Genomic DNA, 20,567 nt, shown 5'->3' with positions numbered 1-20,567 from the left:
ATAAAATTTTCTCTATGATCAAGGTCCATAAATTTAGTACCTGTTTTTTTCTATGTAATTTATTTTTTCAGATCTTATATTTAGGTCTTTGATCCATTTTTAACTAATTTTTGTACATGGAGTCAAACTGTAATCTAGTTTCATTCTTTTGCATGTGGCTGTCCAATTTTCACCACAACATTTATTGAAGAGGCTTTCTTTTCTTCATTGTATGTCTTTGGCTGCTTTGTTGAAAATTATCTACCCATATACATGTGGTTTTATTTCTGGGCTCTCAATTCTGTTCTATAGATCTCTGTGGACACAGACAATAATGTGGTGGTTACCCGAGGAAAGGGGATGGGAGGATGTTGGGGGTGGAGGGGGCCTAATATATGGTGACAGAAGATGGTTTTACTTTGGACCATGTGTTATAGAAATATACACTGGAAACCTATATGATCCTATTAACCAACGTCACCCCAATAAATTTAACAAAAAAATTTTTTTAAGAGGTGAAGGGGTTGATCTATACAGATGGGGATGTAAAGTACAGCAGAGGAAATACAGTCAATAATATTGTAATAACAATGTATGTTGCCAGGTGGGTACTGGAAATTTCAGGGGTAACACTTTTTAAAGTATATAATTGTCTAACCACTGTGTTATACACCTAAGAATAATAGAAAATGGTGTTGAATGTAAATTGTAATTTAATTGTTAAAAAATATACTTGAATGGAAGAATTCATATAGTCACAGTGACATAAAGAACTTTTATTTCAGCAAACATCTTTTAAAAAAAAATCTGTATTGATTTCAGAGAGAAGAAGGGAGAGATAGAAACATCAGTAATGGGAGTCATTGATTGACTGCCTCACGCATGCCCCCTACTGGAGATTAAGTCCGCAACCTGTGCATGTGCCCTGACTGGAAATTGAACCACAGTCTCCTGGATCATAGGTCGATGCTCAACCTCTGAGCCATGCTAGCTGGGCTTCAGCAAACATCTTTCAAGACTTTCGCTCTGTGCAAAGTAGTCTGCTGGAGAAAACAGAAAGAACTCAAATATGGCGGCTAAATCCAGAGGCTTAAAATTGCCAATGTATACATTTAGCCTTACTTTCATTACACAGGGTCTAAAGTCCATCGAGTTAAAAATAAATAAAACACAATTTCATCTAATCTCTGTTGAACTCATAATCATACTTGCGAGCAAACTGGATTGACCAACATAGCATAACATTTGCACGACCCAGCAAGCACAAAGTTGTTATGGAATCATACTACGATGTACATCTTGATCTCCAAAATTCCTCAATATAAATTCTTCATAACACTACATGATAATTTAACTTGCTACCTGACAAGTAGGCAAATGAAGAACACGTATTAAAAAGAAAGTTTCTTTTTAAGGAAGTCTAACCCTGGTTCCCCATCACTACTGTATTTACTGACCAGAATCATTGCTATAGAGAACATTTGTTGAAATTCTCGTTAACCAAGTTAGGATGAAAATAAACATTATTTTGATAAGCTTAATATAGCAGATGCCTCCTTCCTTCTCCTTTTTTCCTGTCTCCCTAATTGTATTAAGCAACTTAATTACAAAGCTGGGATACCCTGTAAGTTTCAAAAGTAGAAAGTGCTCTTCAACACTGAAGTTATGAATTCTTAAACCACGACAAGATTATCCAAATTTCCAGACTTCCTTCTAGCATTTTGAATTGTGGTTTCTTTTAACACTACTTAAATATTTTTGGTCTATAAGTAGACTATACGTTTTTAGCAAACACCATTACTTTAAAATATCTCAATGTATTCAAAAAGGATATCTCTTCAATTTATTTTTAGTAGCTGGGAACAAAGTAACAGAATTTTGGATACCTCAAGAACTATCATTTTAATATTTGTACAGGCAAAGAAAAACTGCATGTCATGAACTGGCATATATCTTATTATTGTTATACTAGAAAATGAATTTTTAAATTCTTTTTTGAACACTGACCTTTGATGGTTGCCTTATTACAAGCCATCTCTGTGTAAATAAAAGAAAAAGATATTTAACAAGTAGAAATAAATGTGTGTGATTCACCAGCACAGTTAACTCAAGATTTTCCAGCCTTATAACCACACTGATAGGAAGATTTATTACCACAGCTGCTTGTATTAAACTTCTTTTCCTTGCAGTTGAAGGAATCAAATTTCTTCTTGGAGATTAGTCATTTGTGGGGGTGTTGCCAACTGCAAAATGCTTCTGTTATGAATGAGGTGCACTCTGTTGCTGTCCTCCAGTCCTAAGTCAGTGAGTAATTTTCATCTCTTTATGTGTCTTTTCCCGCCTACCTTCAGGAACAAATTTTAATGACTTACATAGTCAAACTTTTTTTAGTTGTTAGTCAAACCTAAAACTTCAGATGGTATTGTTTCTGATAACATGATAACCTTACAAGAAAAGGCAAAATGAACTGACATTTTGACACATGTTTACAAGGATGAAATCCAAGCTGAAGGAAAGATCTACATGGGGTGTGAAAGTGGGAAGAGAGCTAACATATCTTGAGTGGCTATAATTGTGCCAAGCACTCTTCTAGGTTCTTCATAGAAGTAATCTCATCTAATTCTTTCAACAATCTTGCAAGAGGCTATATAATACTCCCATTTCACATATGAGGAAACTGACATTCTCAAGATTGTATAGTTTATTAGTACCTGAACCAGAAATTAGGTTTACTTTCTTTCTGTATTTCAACATTCTGTCTTTTGGGTATGAAGAATTATCCAATTATGTACACCATCAATATACAGTATGGAGAGATTTGATTCTGTGTCTAAATTTAAAAATTCTGAAGTTAAAAGATTTTAATGGGTCATCTGTTTCACTCCCTACCCAAACCACAGAAAACTGATAGGGGTCTGTCTTTTTCTTTCAGCTTTTTTTTTTTTTTAAACATTTCTGGAAATATGAATTCCAAAATGTGCCATGCCCTGCTTCACAATTTCTGGTAACTATTGTCTTCATGAAATCCTTTTGTTAAATAAAATTTTCCCATCACCGTTTAAGCTCTCATTTGGAACTATATGGAGATAGTAGGATCTGTACATAGTAAGCTTCTTTCCATTGAAGATAGATGTCGGAACAATTGAACAAAGAGTGAGATTTTAGAAAATCCACTAGTTGGCTGGTTTATTTCATGTCATTTTGGTTGGTGGTGTTTTTCCATTGAAGTGACTGATTACTTTAGCTACATATAGTTTCTAATTTACCATTCATAGATGGTTTTAATTTAATAAGAATAACCAAAAACGGCTGAAAAGCAAATAAGTATTTCAAACATTTACAACTGGATTACTGAACTTAAACTTAAAAATTATTACTTGTTAATTGGTGGAACAATGTAAATAAAGCTGGTTATCAATGTGTATTTTTGGTGGGGTGATGTAGTATATTTGCCTCTTTCTTTTAGTCAAGAATAAAGTCAATCCTCTAGCCCCTTTATGAGAGTAATAATTCTGTTTAACCCAATGTTAATGATTGTCTTACTTGATAATTACCTCTAATGGGAATCTCACTGTCCAAACAACTTAATCAGCCTTTCTTGATCATATAATGTTCTACAAGACAGTGAAGCAGAGAAAACCTATATTTCCATCATTGGATACTTGAACAGCTAAGCCAAACCCAGTAAACCAACTGACACACAATAGTTTTAAAAAGCTCCAGAGCGTGAACTCTAACAGACTATTGAGTGCTTTTTCTCTTATTTCCTCATATAGGTGACATTGTGTTTTGTCTTCTTCCACAGTACTTGAGACAACTAAATGGGCAGTATAAAGAGAGACAATGCCGTTGAGGTGATTGAATTCATCCTTGTTGGATTTTCCCAACAGCCTCAAATGAAGGCGATCTTCATCTTGGGACTACTGTTTTTCTACCTGGTCACAATATTTGGGAACAGCCTATTTTTTAGTGAGATGGGATTCTCAACTTCATACCCCCATGTATTTTTTTCTCAGTAATTTATTATTCCTTGATATATGTTACTCCACTACTTGGAAGCCACATGTTTTGGCCCAGTGATTCAGGGACTTCTCCACCATTTCTTATACCACCTATTGTGCCCAGATGACTACATCCCATTTTCTGGGAATGACAGAGTCTCCTCCTTGCTGTCATGGCTTACAACAGGTTTGTTGAAATATCCAGTCCCCTGCCTTATACCATCATTATGAACAATCAAGTTGCATACAGTGCCTTCTTAGTAACAGTTACACCAAGTATTGTAATTCCTGCTCATTATTGTGGACACAATACCATCAACCATTTCACCTGTGAGATCCAAGCTCTGCTGAAGTTTGTCTCCTCAGACACCCATGCCAGTCTGATTCTGGGTCTGGTTATCAGTGTATTCACACTGCCCTTGCCCTTCATCTTCTTCCTCATTTTCTACTTCCACATTGTGGTTGCTATGCTGAAGATTCATTCTGTGGAGGACAGGTTCAAAGCCTTCTCCACCTGTGGATCCCATCTAACTGTGGTCACCACATTTTATGGGACAGCAATTGACATGTACCTAAAACCTCAGTCAAAGGAATTTCAGGAATAAGGCAAATTCTTCTCAATATTTTATGGTGCAGTTACTCCCATGTTTACACCCTGAGAAATAAGGATGTAAAAGGTGAGCTTAGGAAGTTATCCAAAGGGAATGAAAAATCCTAATGGCTCTCCTTAAACCTCACCAATGTGCAGGAAAAACGATGAAAATGTTGTCCATAAAATTTCACTTTTTTAAAATCACCACCAACAACAAAAATCTTAGTGAGCATTCAGTTTATGGTCACCACTAGGCACTCATTAACAAGTTTACCATGAATGTTAATGTTTTGTCAAGCCACATTAACACCTACACCCATGAATGTGCCTAAAATAGTTCACATAGTAATAGTAGTAGTATGTAAACATGAATTCTACAGCCATATTAGCTTATCAGGGAGAGGTTCTTTTCTGGGGTATAACACACAAGCTGTTTTGTGACCAAATATCTTTGTACTTGCCACACAAGGTGGATATAATTCATATATAGGCCAGTGGTCACACAACAACAGTATACCATTTGTTCTTCATATCACATTTTTGGGTGTCTTGGCCAATTTGAACCTAATGGACACAGGATCCCTCAATTCCCACATTTAAGTGACAATATCTCATGGAAAAAAAGTGTATTTTGTGTATAAAACACTCTATCCTTTAATAAGTATTTTGAAATAAATTATTCTAGTTTATACTTATAATTCTTACTTTAAGGTAGTTTGAATATTATACATATTAATAAAGCTTTTTTAACCAACACTGTTACTATAAATATTAAATTTCCATATGTATTTCTTATAAAAATGTCTAAACTGAAATTGTTCTTCTTTTGCCTTCTATTTCTCTGCCTTCTTCTCTGTGATGTACTTTATTAACCCTCTGGCCATTTCTACTCCCACTTCTCATACACATTTATAAGCTTTCACATTTGTGCTCTATCCAAGAGTCTCCATAACTAAGATGGTAATTTTTTCCCCTTCTTCCCAGTTAATAGTATGCCATAATCACTTTGTTTTGTAACATCTATTGTAGACTTTGTATCATGGTTTCTTGTTGATTCTTTTTCTCATGTTAACTTTGACTGACTCCAACTCTTCTGTTCTGCCATAGTACGTTTAGAAGGTAGTCATGTCTTCTAAAATTTCCTTCCTTTCCATAGCCTTCTCATGGGTAGATGGCTATATGGTCACAGTATTTTCTATCCTTGATCTTTTTCTTCACTTTCTGAAGGTTGATTAATTCTGATATATATATATATTCAGAATGGCCTTTTCCCATAAGTCTTTTACTCCATGAGCAAATGGAGTTCAGGGCCAGGTGAAAGCCTCCATCAGTTCCACACTGTACTTTGTTGGTGGTTCCATGTATATAACTGAAATTATTTAGATTGTAAGTGATGGAGTCAGAAAGCTTGGGTTCAAATCCACTATTTATTAGCTATGGAATCTTTGGCAAATTACTAAACTGCTCTGTGTATCAATTTTCCCATCCATAAAATAAAGATAAATAATAGTACCTTTCTTATTGGGCTGTTGTAAAGATTAAATTGATAATCTACATAAAGTCCTTAGAGCAGTTGTTGGCACATAATAAGCAAACAATAAATGTCAGATATTTTGCGATTTTTTAAAAGCTCCCAAATACTCCCATTCTTTGGTTCTAAAGTCAATTTCCTTTATGCATCATCCTCTCCAGAGTGTACAATAAGAAGCCTCACCAGCCCAATCTCTAATTTTGGAAACACAGTAATATCATATTTCCCCTTTGGCTCTCACTTTTATGACTTTACTCTTAATCTGGTTGACTCCTATTCCAGTTCCTCTGACCTATGCCTGATATATTTTAAGTAGAGACAGCCCCAAACTTAGGAATGAGTTATGTCTAAAAGTTAACTCATAAGTCATCAGCTTGGAACTCAGAGCACGTTTTCCCCACTGAGACAGGGTAGCTGCATTCCAAGGGCAGCTCACCAACACCTATTTAGGTCATCATTCTATCGCCAATAACCCTAAAGGCGCTAGGAGCATTTCTTTAAAGTATGTTTATTGCAGATAGGTTTTGAGCTCCATTTGTATTCTAAAAACACAGGCACTGTTAGATGGCATTACTGCTCAAAAAATGTGCAGTGAGGATCTGTGCATCCATCCTCATGCCCTGATGGTTATATGAGGAAATATGTGCAAGTTGTAAGAATGGGACTTTAGAGCTTCTCCAGAGACTACAAAAGTAATAATTTGCTACTATGTATGGGTCATACACAATTCAGAGGATTGCTGATCCTCTCTTCATTTCTTTTTATGTTGTTTCTAATGTTGGATGGCTTGTTAACACAATGCCTGGACTCAACCAATCCACGAACACTTACTAAATAGTTACTGTATGTTAAGAATACAAATCAAAGTCATTTTCTGCCTTTGAGAGGCTCATATTTGATTTGGGGAGTAAATAAGCACAGTGAAGTGCTACAGATACTGTGATCCATATTTGTGCATAAAGTCTCTGTAACTTTAAAGAGACTAATTCTAACTGGGCAGTCAGTAAATATTTAATAGAAGAGGTGACATCTTTAGCAGAGTCTTGAGAGAGGAGTAGTTTGCCAGTTGGATAAAGAACAATCTTAGTGGACACAATATGAACAAGTACAGAGGTACAAAGCCCAACTTAGTATACTTCCAGATACGACCAACAATTCAGTTCCCACAGCAGAGGGTGTGAGAAGTGTTTTGGCAATATATAAGACTTGAGAAGAAAGCAGTAGGCCAGATTATGCGGAGACTCTCATGCTATATTAAGGAGCTTGCACTTTATGTATTCTATAGGTCAACAAACTGTAGCCTCACGGGCCAAATCTAGCCCTTGACTTGTACAGCCCATGAGCTAAGAATGGTTTTTAAATTTTTAATGGATGTAGAAAAAAACCCCAAACAAACAAAAACAAAAAAACAAACAAAAAACTAAGAAGACTATTCAACAAAGACTGGCCTGACTGGGCATGGCTCAGTGGTTGATCATCGACCTATGATCCAGGAGATAGAAGTTCAATTCCCAGTCAGGGCTCATACCCAGGTTGTGGGCTCAATACCTGGTGGGGGCCATGCAGGAGGCATCCAATCAATGACTTTCTCATCATTGATGTTTCTGTCTCTCTCTGTCCTCCCTTCTTCTCTCTGAAATTAATAAAGACACATTAAAAAAAAAAAAAAAAGACAAAAAAGACCATGTGTATTGCCTGCAAAGCCTAAAATATTTTCTATATGGGCTTTTACAGAAAAAAAGTTTACTGAATCCTACTATGGGTGGTGGATAACAATTGAAGATTTTCGAGCAGATCAGTAACATGTTCAGAATTGGGTTTTTAAAAGCTCACTTTTACAACGTGTGCAAAATTGATTGAAGAAGCATAATATTGGACATAAGGCAAATTAAGGGGTTACTAATGATAATCTGAGATGTGATGCAAACCTGAACTAAGGCTGTAGCAGGAGAGATTTGGAAGAAAGTTGAGTCATTAGAGTAGCCTTTCCTTTTTCATTTTTACATGTAATTTCACTCACATTCAATGTATATTTTCTCAGAAGCAGGGTCTTAGCACAAATATCATAAGAGGCCTCATGGGTCCAGTGATCTCATCCTCAATATCATTAATTTCTTTCCTAAAATCCAGTGAGCACAGAGATATGGAGAGACTAGAGTCCAAAGTCACATAGTTGTGTTTTATTCATATATTACAGTCCCTTCTCTAAGAATAGCTTTGAATGGCATATAAAATTGCATTTTGTGCTAACAAAATGTATTTATCTAAAGATTATAAATATCCTCTGGCTTACTGCATGATCTCTGAAGTTCATTGATCACCTGCCACTCCTTTAGACAAACTGTTGCATCTTACGCATCATGAATAGTGCCACTATGAGCCTTAATAAAAAGATTTCTAAAAATATTATTTAATAATGTCAGTGACTTTCAGTTTCTAAAGCTTTTATTTAGCTCAAATGTCATTAATTCTCCTTGTTTTAGCATATTGATCATTTCCTTCTTACCCCACATACCAAGAAACAAACCCACAGATATAATCATTTTGCAGTCTATACATGTATAAAATCGCTATGTTATACACCTTAAACTAACAAAAGGTTACATGTCAATTGTACTTCAATAAATCTGTGGAGAAAAGAAAGAAACCCATAAATAAATGTTTTCTCAGATCATGCAAATAAGTCCTAGAATAATAATATCTAAAATTTGTTCAAGATATATATTTTTTAATTTTTTAATTTTATTTTTGTTTAAAATATTACAGATGTCTCTTTTCCTCCTCAATGGCCTGTTCCACCCCGTCCCATCCCCCTCCCCAGTCCCTCTCCCCACCATTGTCCGTGTCCTTGGGTTGTGCCTATATGCATATAAATTCTTTGGTTGCTCTGTCCCCTTCCACCCACCCCTCTCCATCCCTCCTGACATTCGTGAGTCTCATCTATGCTTCCATGTCATTGAATCTATTCTGTTCATCAGTTTATTAAGTTCTTTAGATTCCACATATAAGCAAGATCATGTGATGTTTGTCTTTCTCTGCCTGGTTTATTTCACTTAGCATAATATTCTCCAGGTCCATCCATACTGTCCCAAAGGGTAAGAGATCCTTCTTCTTTACAGCTGCATAGTATTCCATGGGGTATATGTCCCACAGCTTTTTTATCCACTCATCTACTGATGGGCACTTGGGCTGTTTCCAGATCTTGGCTATTGTAAACTGTGCTGTTATAAACATAGGGGTACTTATATTCTTTCTGATTAGTGTTTCAGGATTTGTTCAAGATATTTTCACAAATATTGTCTCATTGGAGCTTCACAACAATGTGAATTCACATTACAAATGAGAAATTCAAGAATCTGGAAGCTGAAAAGATTTGTCTAAGGTTGCATCACTGGTAAGTGGTAAAAGTAGAACTAAAACCTATCTCTGACCCTAAAGCTTGTAGGTTTTCCACTGTGCTGCAACACATTCAGATTTTCTCATCAATATCTTGTTTGTGATGCTAACTCACACTTTAGCTGTGAAATCTGTTGCTGAGTCATCCTTCCATTTTCTGCTTGTTTTAGTGTACCCTTGTATTAGCTTACATGTTTTCCTGCATTAGAGCTCCACAAAGTACTCTCAAAACTGGCTTAAAGTCACCTTAACCTATTTGTATAATCTCTCACACACATGGCAACCTTCTCTTACTGCACATAAGAAAATGTCAGTAGCTTTGTTTGCCTTCTTTCCTATATTACCCAGACTCTCTCAGTCAATTGCAGATATTTATCATTTGCTCTTTGATTTTCCCTATTTATGTTCTAATTTCTTTATTCTTTTTTTCCTTAATCCTCACTGGAGGATATTTTTTCCATTAATTTTTAGAGATAGTGGAAGGGAGGGAAGTAGGGAGGGAGGGGGAGAGAGAGAGAGAAACATCAATGTGAGACACATCAGTTGGTTGCCTCCCACATGTGCCCCCACCAGGGCTGGGTATCCAACCTGCAACACTTTGGTGCATGGGCTGATGCTCTAACCACTGAGTTACACAGGCAGGCCAGGGTTCTTTATTCTTTTTCTGTGCTCTCCATTTGTTTTTCCTAAAGTTGAAAATATCTACTTTTCTCTTCAAAGAATTTGGCTTCATTTCTTTCCTTGAGAGCTTTTTTCAAATTATTTTTTATCTGTACCTATCATCTCTGACAGTTTGAAATGAAAGCTGGACTTCTCTCCCCTTGACCATTTCTCATTTTCTTCAATTCCTTTTCTTGCTCATCCTCCATTTACATCTGACAAATTTCCAAGCTTTTAAGAAATTAATTTCAGCTATTACCATTGCATGATCAAAAAAAGTTCTATCTTTCATTTTATATGTCGGACTTCTACTCTTTCTTGCATATAAATTCTGTCAACCTTACTGGATCATTTCACTTTTATGTAAGCATAATGCAAAGTGTTAGCATGCACTTCCAAATAATCTTTTAAGTCTATACTTTTGTGCACAATTTTCTAAGTACTCAGCTTCACTGGTCAATTTCCAATTATCTCTGGCCTTATTCCCTTTTCAGAGATGTAATTGAAATATCTGTCTATTCCAAAACCACTCTATTTTATGAAGAATAAAGAAAGGGCACTGCATCCTTAATTTACAAATCCAAGCTGTTTTCCTCCTTAATTGACATCCTTGATCATTTCTTCCAATTCAGATCTCTTATCTTTCAAACATTTACTTGATATTTTAACAAAAAATTTTTCCTTCTGCTGTAGTCTTTTCCTCCTTTTCAATAGCAAGAAACTCAAACAATGGACAAATACTATAAGCTAGCAACAGTATGTTATAGACATAGAGAAAACAGATAAATTATTTGTGGATAAGAAGAAATGTGGATTATCTCTTTAAGAAGAATGCGAGCTAAGTTTGGAAGCATAGATAGAATTTTAATAAGCGAAATATGGTGTGGGATATGATCATATTCCAAATTGCAAGAAAAACATGCACACAAGTGTAAATGCATATCATAGGGTGTGTTTTCAGAATGGCTAGTTCTTTTGGGCTTAAAGTGTCATAAATCAGGAAAGGTAAGTTGGGGGCATGTTGTAGAGCATATTGTTGACATAAGAAGTTTAGATTTTATTCTATAGTAAAGAGGAAGCCATTAAAAACTTAAAAACAACAGTAACAAGTAATATAGACTCTCAAATCATTATTGGAAAAGTAAATGAATATGAATGAAAAATAAACCGAAATGTTTTATTTGGGTGACTAGGAAGAGAGTAAAGCTCTTAACAAAACAAAATGGAAAAAAAAAAAAAAAGGAAATGACCTGATGGCCCTGGTTAAATTGAAATGGGTTCATCTTTGGATATAATTAAGCATAAGGTACTTGAAAGCAATCCAAATCAAGTTGTTTATCAAATACTTAGATATATGCAGGTCTGAGAGGTTGGAAATAGAGATAAAGATTGAAGTCTACCACATAGAGAAGATAATTAAAATTGAATGGGTGAGTGAAATTACCATGCTCAAAATCAAAGTTAAAATCAGGAGTATCCATGGAAGATACCCACACTTACAGGGTAGGAAGAGAAAGAAGAAAGTTAAAGATAAGAGGCATTGTATAGGAGTTAGAATAACAATGCAGAGGCGAAAATTTTATTGAAGTAAAAGCAAGAAAGAATTTAGACGGGGGTAATTACCAATGCCAAATGTTTCAGATATACAGAGAAGGATGAGTTCTAAGAAACATTAGGTTTGACAATTAGGAAGTTATCAGAAACCTTCAAATAAGATATTTTAATAGAGTGCCAGGTACAGAAGCAAGATGATAGACTGTGAGAAAGTAGAGGCAGCAATTGTAGACTACTGTTCACTGAAGTTTGGGAATAAAAGGAAGGTAAGAAATGAGATAGCTCATGAATTTATCGGGGATATGGGGTAAATGTTATTAAAATTGGAAAATTCTCTGTGTGGTTTTAGGCATAGGAAAGGAGTTTGGAGTTTGGTACAAAGCAAGGTGTGTGTGTGGGAGGGGTTGGGATGGAAGGATTGGAAATACAGGGGAAATGTAGGGTAGCATGGAAAGAGAGGACAACTACTAAAGCTGAAGCAATATCCTTGGAAAATCAAGAAGAGGTGAAATCAGCGAGCCATGTACATGCAGTAGTTAGCTCTGTAAGAAAGGCTGGCGGGAGCTTCTTCCTCAGAGGTGGAAAATAAGTATAAGCTCAGACATAGGAAAGAGTTAAAGTTGAAAGGAGAGAAAAGAGCAAAAATATCTTCTTCCTCTCTGATCAATGTAAATTTATATTACCCATTTCTCTATTCCTTCTACTTCTGTGTTTTGAACTCCATCTTCAGGAAACCTGTAGCATTAATTTCTTCTGTGTGTGTCTCTTTCCTACTGTGCAGATGTTTTATGTAGCAACACTATGTTGTCTTTTTCTTTTAGTAACCACTAATTTACTGCAGCTGTTTTTGCTGCCATTCCGCTTTTACTGTTTTCCTTTACTCCTTTTTCTACCCCTACCTAATATCTACTTTTATTCCTTCCCTCAACATATATCCATCATCCACACACATTACTTCTTAAATTTCTAACTCCTTTTTAAACAGATCTTTCCTAATTATTGATGACTATAGCTAGTCATTACTACATTTTTCAAGAGTTTGAACTATGATAGAAAATGAACATGTTTATAGCATAAGGGGAAAGGGTCAGTAGAAAAAAGGAGTGAGATTTTAAAAATAAAACAAACTAAGGCAGTATTTTGACACTAGAGCAAATGAAAGGAAATGGAAGCCAGAGCACAGGTAGTGCGGTTTTTTTTTTAGGCATCATGAGGTTACCTTTCCACTGAGGCAGAAGGGAAGGAGTCAGTGATGGGTCACATGCATACATGTTTGTAGGAAGAAGAGATAGGAAGTATAAGAGTTCTAACCTGATGATTTCTATTTTCTGGAGTAGTGGGGAGGTCAAGTACTGAGAGTGAAAGAAATGATGAAATGAAAGTTGGACAGAGGGTCATAGAAGTTACAAGAAGCTATTGTGGGAAACGGAGGAAAGAGCACTCTAGGAAAAAAAATCAGATTATCAGATGGAATAGAGGGTCAAAGAGAGCTTGAAAGCCATAAATTTGTAGAAGCATAAACCCACAGAGTTGGGAGATCTTATTTTAACAATACTTAGCAGCCTACATGTAGGAAAAGAGTTGAATTAATTCAGGTGAAATTGAGATAGAGATGGATTTCAATGTCCCAAGAGAGTATGCTGTTTGAGAATGACAGGAGTTTAATATGGCTGAAATCATAGTATATGAGCTTGGAAAAGTTAACCAGGAACTTAATAATTGATGTTTTCATATTCCTTTGGCAATGAGGATCCATTGGAGGGATTTGAGCATGAGAATGACTTAATCAGACCTGTGTTTTGAAAACATCACTAGAGAATATCTGCAAAGGGTGGAACAAGAGCAGATATTGGAGGCAGAAAGGCTGTTTAAGAAGTTGTTTCAATAGTATTGACAAGAAAGCCTACATAAAAATGAGCACAGAGAGGAGGAAATGAATTAGAGATACCTGTAGATACATTTGATTGAGGATAGGTTGGAGGAAACTTGGTAACTAAATGGGATTTTAGTTTATTTTAATTGTTATATTTCTTCATACAGATCCTTCTTTATTACTGTACTATGCAGCTGATAAGTGATCCTTCCTTTTGTAGAAGCCAAAGGAAAAAAGTTTAAAAGTAAATGCATCTAAAGATTATAGAGTATTCTTGAAACTTGAGCAGTCTAATGGAAAAACCATGGGCTTTGGAAGTAGTCCTGGGTTCTAAACCCAGCTCCACCACTTAATATCTGTGTGATTTGGCACAGTTAACTTCATTGAGCCTTAGTTTCTTTCTCTGTAAAATGAGGATCCTATCTATTTATCATAACTCTTGTTAGTTTTAAGTGAAATACTGTAACATATATAGTAGGTAAATGATTTGAAAGTTTCCTGGTACATAGTAAATGTTCTGTAAATGGTAGCTAGTTCTGTCTCCATTGCTCCATTGCTTTTGTTACTATCAGTAACTATGTCATTATCTATGTTCATATCCTCCTGTTTTCAGGTTTTGATGTCCTTTCCAGAGTTAGTTTTATAGTGTTCCAAACTGCTCCTGCCTTTTTTGCACAGAAGTCATACCAAGTAACATTATAGATAGGTGATTCCCTAAATATAACTAAATGAGCCACAGTGATTTAAGCACCTTACATGATTCAGGTCACATGATGTGGAGGACCCTTCCTGCCCCTATTCCACTAATGAGCCAACTGGCACCAGGTTCACACTAATGGCAGAGGCTGTCCCTCAAATCAGATTGTATTTGTCTTGCAGATAAACTATACCACACAAAGATGGCTTCTCAAATCATGTGTTTAATGGGTGCCATATTGTGTGTACAAATAAACCTCATTATGTCATCTGTGAATATATTTACATTTTCCTAATCATGCCTCACACAACTACCTGAAAAAGTACCAACTGAAAGAAGCCCCTCAAATCCCATCACTTAAGGGGCTGCTTCAGAAAAATTCTAACAGGCAAGACCCCTCTAACTGCATCATGAGCAGCTGTCCCTGAAATGACATCTGCCAATCGGGTGGCTGCCAACAGAGACTGCCCTTCAAATAATCTTTGGTATGTGGTTGTACCTTTAGTTACACCCTGTCAATGACAGTAATCCTGTCACATAGTGGCTCTCCTCAGATTATACATGTATAGAAATAATCAAAACAGTTTATTGTTTCCTTCTAAATAAATCCAGTATGGTTCCTTTAACAGAAATAAAATGTTTGGAGTTCTTTCCTTAGGAACCTACTAGGTTGTCACTCAAAAGAATTATTTTTCCAGAAGTAAGATTCAACTTTAAGTGATAACCTGAGTTAGAGGTACAAAACAGTTTATGCATGAAAGGAGATCAAAATGTCAGGGATTTTCCAAAATTTCCCTTCAGCCTCAGACCTAAGGCACTAAATTAATGAGACCTCTGATGAGATCTTATTAGGTGTTACTGACAATGTTCTCAGTCAGTCAGATATTCTAGATTATCCCCTTGCCTAAGCTAAAATATGAAATGGCAGGCAGCCCAGATGGTGTTGCTCAGTGGTTGAGCATTGACCCATGAAACAGGAAATCACAGTTCAATTCCCTGTCAGGGCACATGCCTGGGTTTTTGGGCTCGATTCCCAGTAAGGGGTGCACAGGAAGCAGCCGATCAATGACTCTCACCATTGATGTTTATAACTCTCTCCCTCTCCTTTCTTCTCTCTCTGAAGTCAATAAAAAAAAACACATATTAAAAATAAAAGGCAGGAAGATGAACCTCTTCCACAGCTTTTTACTGATGATCCCTCATACTTTTAAGAACAATGTTGGGGGGAAATAGCTAAAAATAAATAATATATATTTATTGAGATGGGATATACTGGTAAATGAGCAAGTCTGTGAAGCAGAGAAGGGGTATGGTAGGTGAGGTTTTGGAATGGGATGAGTGTGTGCAGACAGTGGGTGGCAAGAGTAAGGAAAATTTTAGTTCCATCTTAGAAAATCATGAGTTTAAAGTATCTGACATATATTCAAGTGGCTATATACCCAGTAACTTGTTTGATATATATCTGAATCTCCGATGAAAAATCTGGAAATACAGATTTGGGAATCTGCATACAGATGATAGTTGAAAGTATATGTCCCTTAAAGTCTCTTCTCATGCCCATGGCCCAGTGAGCTCTGCTTAAAATGTTAGGCCACCACTGACTGAATTCCTAATCAGTATTTAATCTTTTTCCTCATGATCTCTAACCCAACCCAGGCCCTAGTGGCACCATCTGATAAATCCATTAGATGACTGACTAAAATTCACTGCTTCCCACACTTCTGATACCCACAGCTATTAACTTCTAACAGCACAAGGGTGCCCTCCAGTGGTCAGCATGGTGCATTGAAGGGCAAATAAAATAAAGAACCTTTTAACCAGCATGACTCTCACTTCTAGGAAAGTTCAGGAGCAACATGCAACCACGAATTAGGAAGGACCCTAGGTACTTTAGATTCTGGCAGGACATGAAGAGTCAGGCAAGTCTCACTATTTAGGACATAGCCTATAGTGTTATTTGTTGAATGGAAAGAATAGGCCCTGCATTTTAGGTTCTCAGTAAGTCTCTGGGAAAATTACAAGATTGATTAATAAGAGTCCTATTATTTTTCAGAAATAATAAGCCTCAGCATGTTAATACAGATGTGTAAAACTAGAGGAATAGAGAAGCCCATGTCATGGGCCTCCTGGTCACACTCGCCTCTGAATATGTACCAAAGCAAGGTTAACTGCTTCATCCACAGGTGCCACCTCCACCATTGGAAACTTCTTGGTATACTAACCAGGGCCCCAGGGTGAGAGTGGAAGGTTCACCTTCCATCCTTACCTGCAAAAGGCAATTGGGAAGGGTATTTCATGACATGGATTTCTGGGTGGTACTCTCTGGCCTTTACACTGGTAATCAGATTCCAAAGTCATCCTAGTTTAAATGTATACTTTTTTTTTTTGATAATTCATGTTAGGAGGGATAGAAATAATTGAATTGACATGCTCATGAGATAACATGCAAAAATATCAGTATTATCAGTGTGTTACTGCTCATACCTACTCCCTGGTCTATTGTCTTTACAGATGGAGATCCAAATGATTCACTATATCCTAAGAAAACATACGTTCTTCATCTTATTTTGAATTTCTGCCTTAGGTTCTAGTTATGCTCTCTATGGCCATACACCATTTGTCACATCCTTACTGGGATTCCAGACAAGTATTCCACTTACCAGAAGACATTTTCATAAGTAAAGCCAAAACTGTATGTAAATATGATAATTTGGGGTCTGGGTCCCATGGTTGTGTCAAGCACTTGAATTGTTTCTTTAAGCCTAAGGCCAGGTCCTTTCAATAACATATAGAAATACATTAGGCCCCTGTACTAGTCTTATATAAAATGGAGAGTTGTGCCTCTTTCCAGAATTACCTTAGCCTCATGGCAATAAGATTCTTACCAAATCTATTAACTCAGGATCTCTCAGATCATCTTGGTAAAGCATAGCTTTTTTAAAAAAAAAATCTTTGTTAGATATAACTTGCATAAAATAATATTTGCCTATTTTGAGTATGTTTTATGATGAGTTCTGAAAAATTTATGTATCCCTTGTAAGTAACAACTATCACAATCAAAATCAAATATTTTCATTATCCCCAAAACTTCCCTTGTGCTTATTCCAGTCAACCAGGCCCCCATTCCAAGCCTTAGGCAACCACAAATCTGCTTTTGTCACCTAAAATATATTTGTTGTTTCTGGAGTTTTATATAAAATGAAGCATACATTGTATACGCTTTTGTGCCTACCTTCCATAACATAATATTTTTGAGATTCATTCATGTTTTTGCATATAACAGTAGCATTAAATTATATTGCTAAGTAGTATTCCACTTTATGGATATATCACAATTTTATCACTTCAGCTGTAAATGAAAATTTGGGATGTTTCTAGGTTTTGAATATTATCAACAAAGCTGTTATGAACATTCATGTGCAATTTATTGTGTGGATGTGTTTTCTTTTCCCTTGGGTAAATACTGAGAGGTTAAATTGCTGGGTCAAAAGGTAAATGTATGTTATTTTATGAGAAATTGACAAGCTCTCTTCTGAAGTTGCTATGCCATTTTACAATCCCACTACAATGCATGAGAGTTCCAGTTGCTCCACATTCTTGTCAATACCTAGAGTTTTCAGGCTTTGTAAATTTTAGTCATTTTAAAGGGCTTATAGTTGTATGCCATTGTGGTTCTAATTTGCATTTTCTTGATGACTAAAGATATTGAGTACCTTTTCATGTGCTTGTTGGACATTGCTATTATCTTTTGCAAAATGTTTGAATCATCGTTTTTATAAAACTGGGGTTATGTCTTCAACATGAATGAGAGTGGTGTGTGCAAGGTGGTAAACCAAATATGTCTCAGTCAATATTTTTCTGATGTTTGTCTTATTGAATATCTATTTTCAGAAACTAATAAATGAAAGCCCATATGACTGCATAATTATAAGATTATGATATACTTTAAAGACATCATGTTTTTATTCCTGATATGACATCGCAGAGTTTCCTGGTCACCTGAAGTAGCACTTTTGGAGTAACTCTGAAAAGGGCCTATTTGAAAGTTCAAGGTAGAATTATTTGACCATGAAGTATATGTTCTGTTCAGCCAACATGCTCACATAATGCTCTATAAATGCATCAATCATTTAAACTTAAAAACACTCCAGTAAAAACTATTTTTCCTGAGATTGCTGGTATTTACCAGGTTCTATTCACAATTCTGGTTTAGCCCAATAACTGATTTCAAGAAGAGGGGAGCCTTTGTTGCATTGGCAACATTCTACATACTTACTGGGTTATAAGTTTGTGAAATATTGATCTTCTTGGCCCTCGAAGTGACCATGAAGATCTGGGGCAACAAGAGCATGAGGGCCAGTTACCTTCAACTGTGAGTAATTTTGTCCAGTTCCCCAGTGTGCAGAGCTTCCTTGTAGGTAACTAACTGCTCTTCTCTTGCTGCTTTTAAGATTCTATCTTTGTCCTTACTCTTTGGCATTTTAATAATGATGTGTCTTGGTGTGGTCTTCTTTGAGTTCATCTTGTTTGGAACTCTGTACTTCTGGGCTTGTATGTCTCCTTCACTGCTTAGAAAAGTTTTCTCTCATTATTTCTTCAAATAGGTTTCCAATTTCTTGCTCTCTCTCTTCTACTTCTGGAACCCTGATTTTTCAAATGTTGGTATGCTTCATGCTATCTCAAAGGTCCCATAAACTATACTCACTTTTTATTCACCTTTTCTTTTTACTGTTCTGGTTCGGTGTTTTCTGCTACCTTCTCTTCCAAATTACTGATTTGATCCTCTGCTTCATATAATCTACTGTTGATTTCCCCTAATGTATTCTTCATTTCAGTTATTGTATTCTTTATTTCTGAGTGGTTCTGTTTTATATTTTCTATCTCCATTTTTATGTTTCCTATCTCTTTGTTAAAGTTCTTACTGAGATCATCTATTCTTCCCCTATGTTCATTGAGCATCCTTATAACCAGTGTTTTGAACTCTGTATCTGGTTGATTGCCTGTCTTCATTTTATTTAGTTCCTTTTATGGAGTTTTGTTCTGTTCTTTTATTTGAGATGGTTTTTTTTGTCTCCTCATTTTGGCTGCCTCCCTGTGTTTGTTTCTATGTATTAGCTAGAGCTGCTATGTCTCCTAGTCTAGGATGAGTGGCCTTATATAGTAGGTTTCCTGAGCTGGATGTTCCAGATGTGTCCCTTGTGTATATTTTGTGTGCCTTCTTGCTGTGATTGAGCTTTGATTTCTGTTGGCATGTCAGTGGGAGTGATTTACCCCAAAGCTAGTTGCTAGTGAGGACTAGCCATGATTATAGTAAAGGAGCTGTTATGCAGGGGCTGACCCCATGGAACAAGAATAGCTTTACCATGCTCTAGTATTGGCTCTTAGTCTTCATATTTTCTATTTCCCCCATATCTCTCAAACATTGAAGATGTTGTACCTATTAGTATATGCCTTGCATTGATATTCCATCCCAGTTTACCACCACTAAAAGTTTTAACAACCCTGCTTATGTGGTTCAGTTGGTTGAGTGTCATCCCATGAACCAGGAGGTCATGATTTGATTCCTGGTCAGGGCACATGAGCGGGTTGTGGGCTCGATCCCCAGTAGGGGTCATGCAGGAGGCAGCCAATCAATGACTCTCTCATCATTGATGTTTCTGTCTCTCTCTCCCTCTCCCTTCCTCTCTCTGAAATCAATAAAAACATGTTTTTTTAAAAAACAAAAGTTTTAACAAATGCACGACATAGGCTAACAGTGTTCCCGTCAGATATGGATTCTTTGTCAGATGGTCAGCAAGTGTACAGCTGAAAATCCCATTTTAGTGCTGCTTCCCAGGACCACACCTGGAACTAACTCCCACAAGATGGGTTCCCCAGAGTACAGATTCTGAAAAGGTGATATTCATGTAAGATGTACATTGGGGGATGTTCTTAGCAATACTTGTGAAGGAGCGAGGGAAGTAGGACTGAGGAGAGAGAAAAGCTGATCTGTGTTGCAGTCACAATGAAAGACCCAGTAATCTTATAGGGAGCTCTAGAGCTGGGATGGACTTGGAAATTTGACACACATTGAAGCCAAGGGGCTGGGTCTATATACTTTTACTTCAACCATTCAATGGATACAGGCTGTTCTTGGAGAGGAAGTAATAATATTAGAACAGGTAGCCCCATTTGTCTAAAGACAATTTTTGAGGAGGAATTCAGATATGAGCTATCAACATGCAAGAGTACTAGCATCTGGGATAATAAGTGTCTTGATCCTGAAAGGGAAAATGAGGTACATG

General features: G+C 36.3%; 1 protein-coding gene across 1 annotated transcript; it reads left to right on the top strand.

Annotated features, from left to right (window-relative positions):
* Window positions 1-1,269: 1,269 nt before the first annotated feature.
* On the top strand, window positions 1,270-4,585 carry LOC308551719 (olfactory receptor 13H1-like; the record flags this gene model as incomplete). The annotated part of the gene is made up of 3 exons (XM_081126358.1): window positions 1,270-1,348; window positions 3,938-4,055; window positions 4,168-4,585. 3 exons carry the CDS (start codon window positions 1,270-1,272, stop codon window positions 4,583-4,585), a joined length of 615 nt encoding a protein of 204 aa, XP_080982484.1.
* Between the last annotated feature and the right edge of the window lie 15,982 nt (window positions 4,586-20,567).

Source organism: Miniopterus schreibersii (genome assembly GCF_964146895.1).
Source record: "Miniopterus schreibersii genome assembly, chromosome: X".
Lineage (NCBI taxonomy): Eukaryota > Metazoa > Chordata > Mammalia > Chiroptera > Miniopteridae > Miniopterus > Miniopterus schreibersii.
The sequence above is the reverse complement of the archived record's forward strand: the minus strand, read 5'-3'. Positions and strand labels throughout refer to the sequence as shown.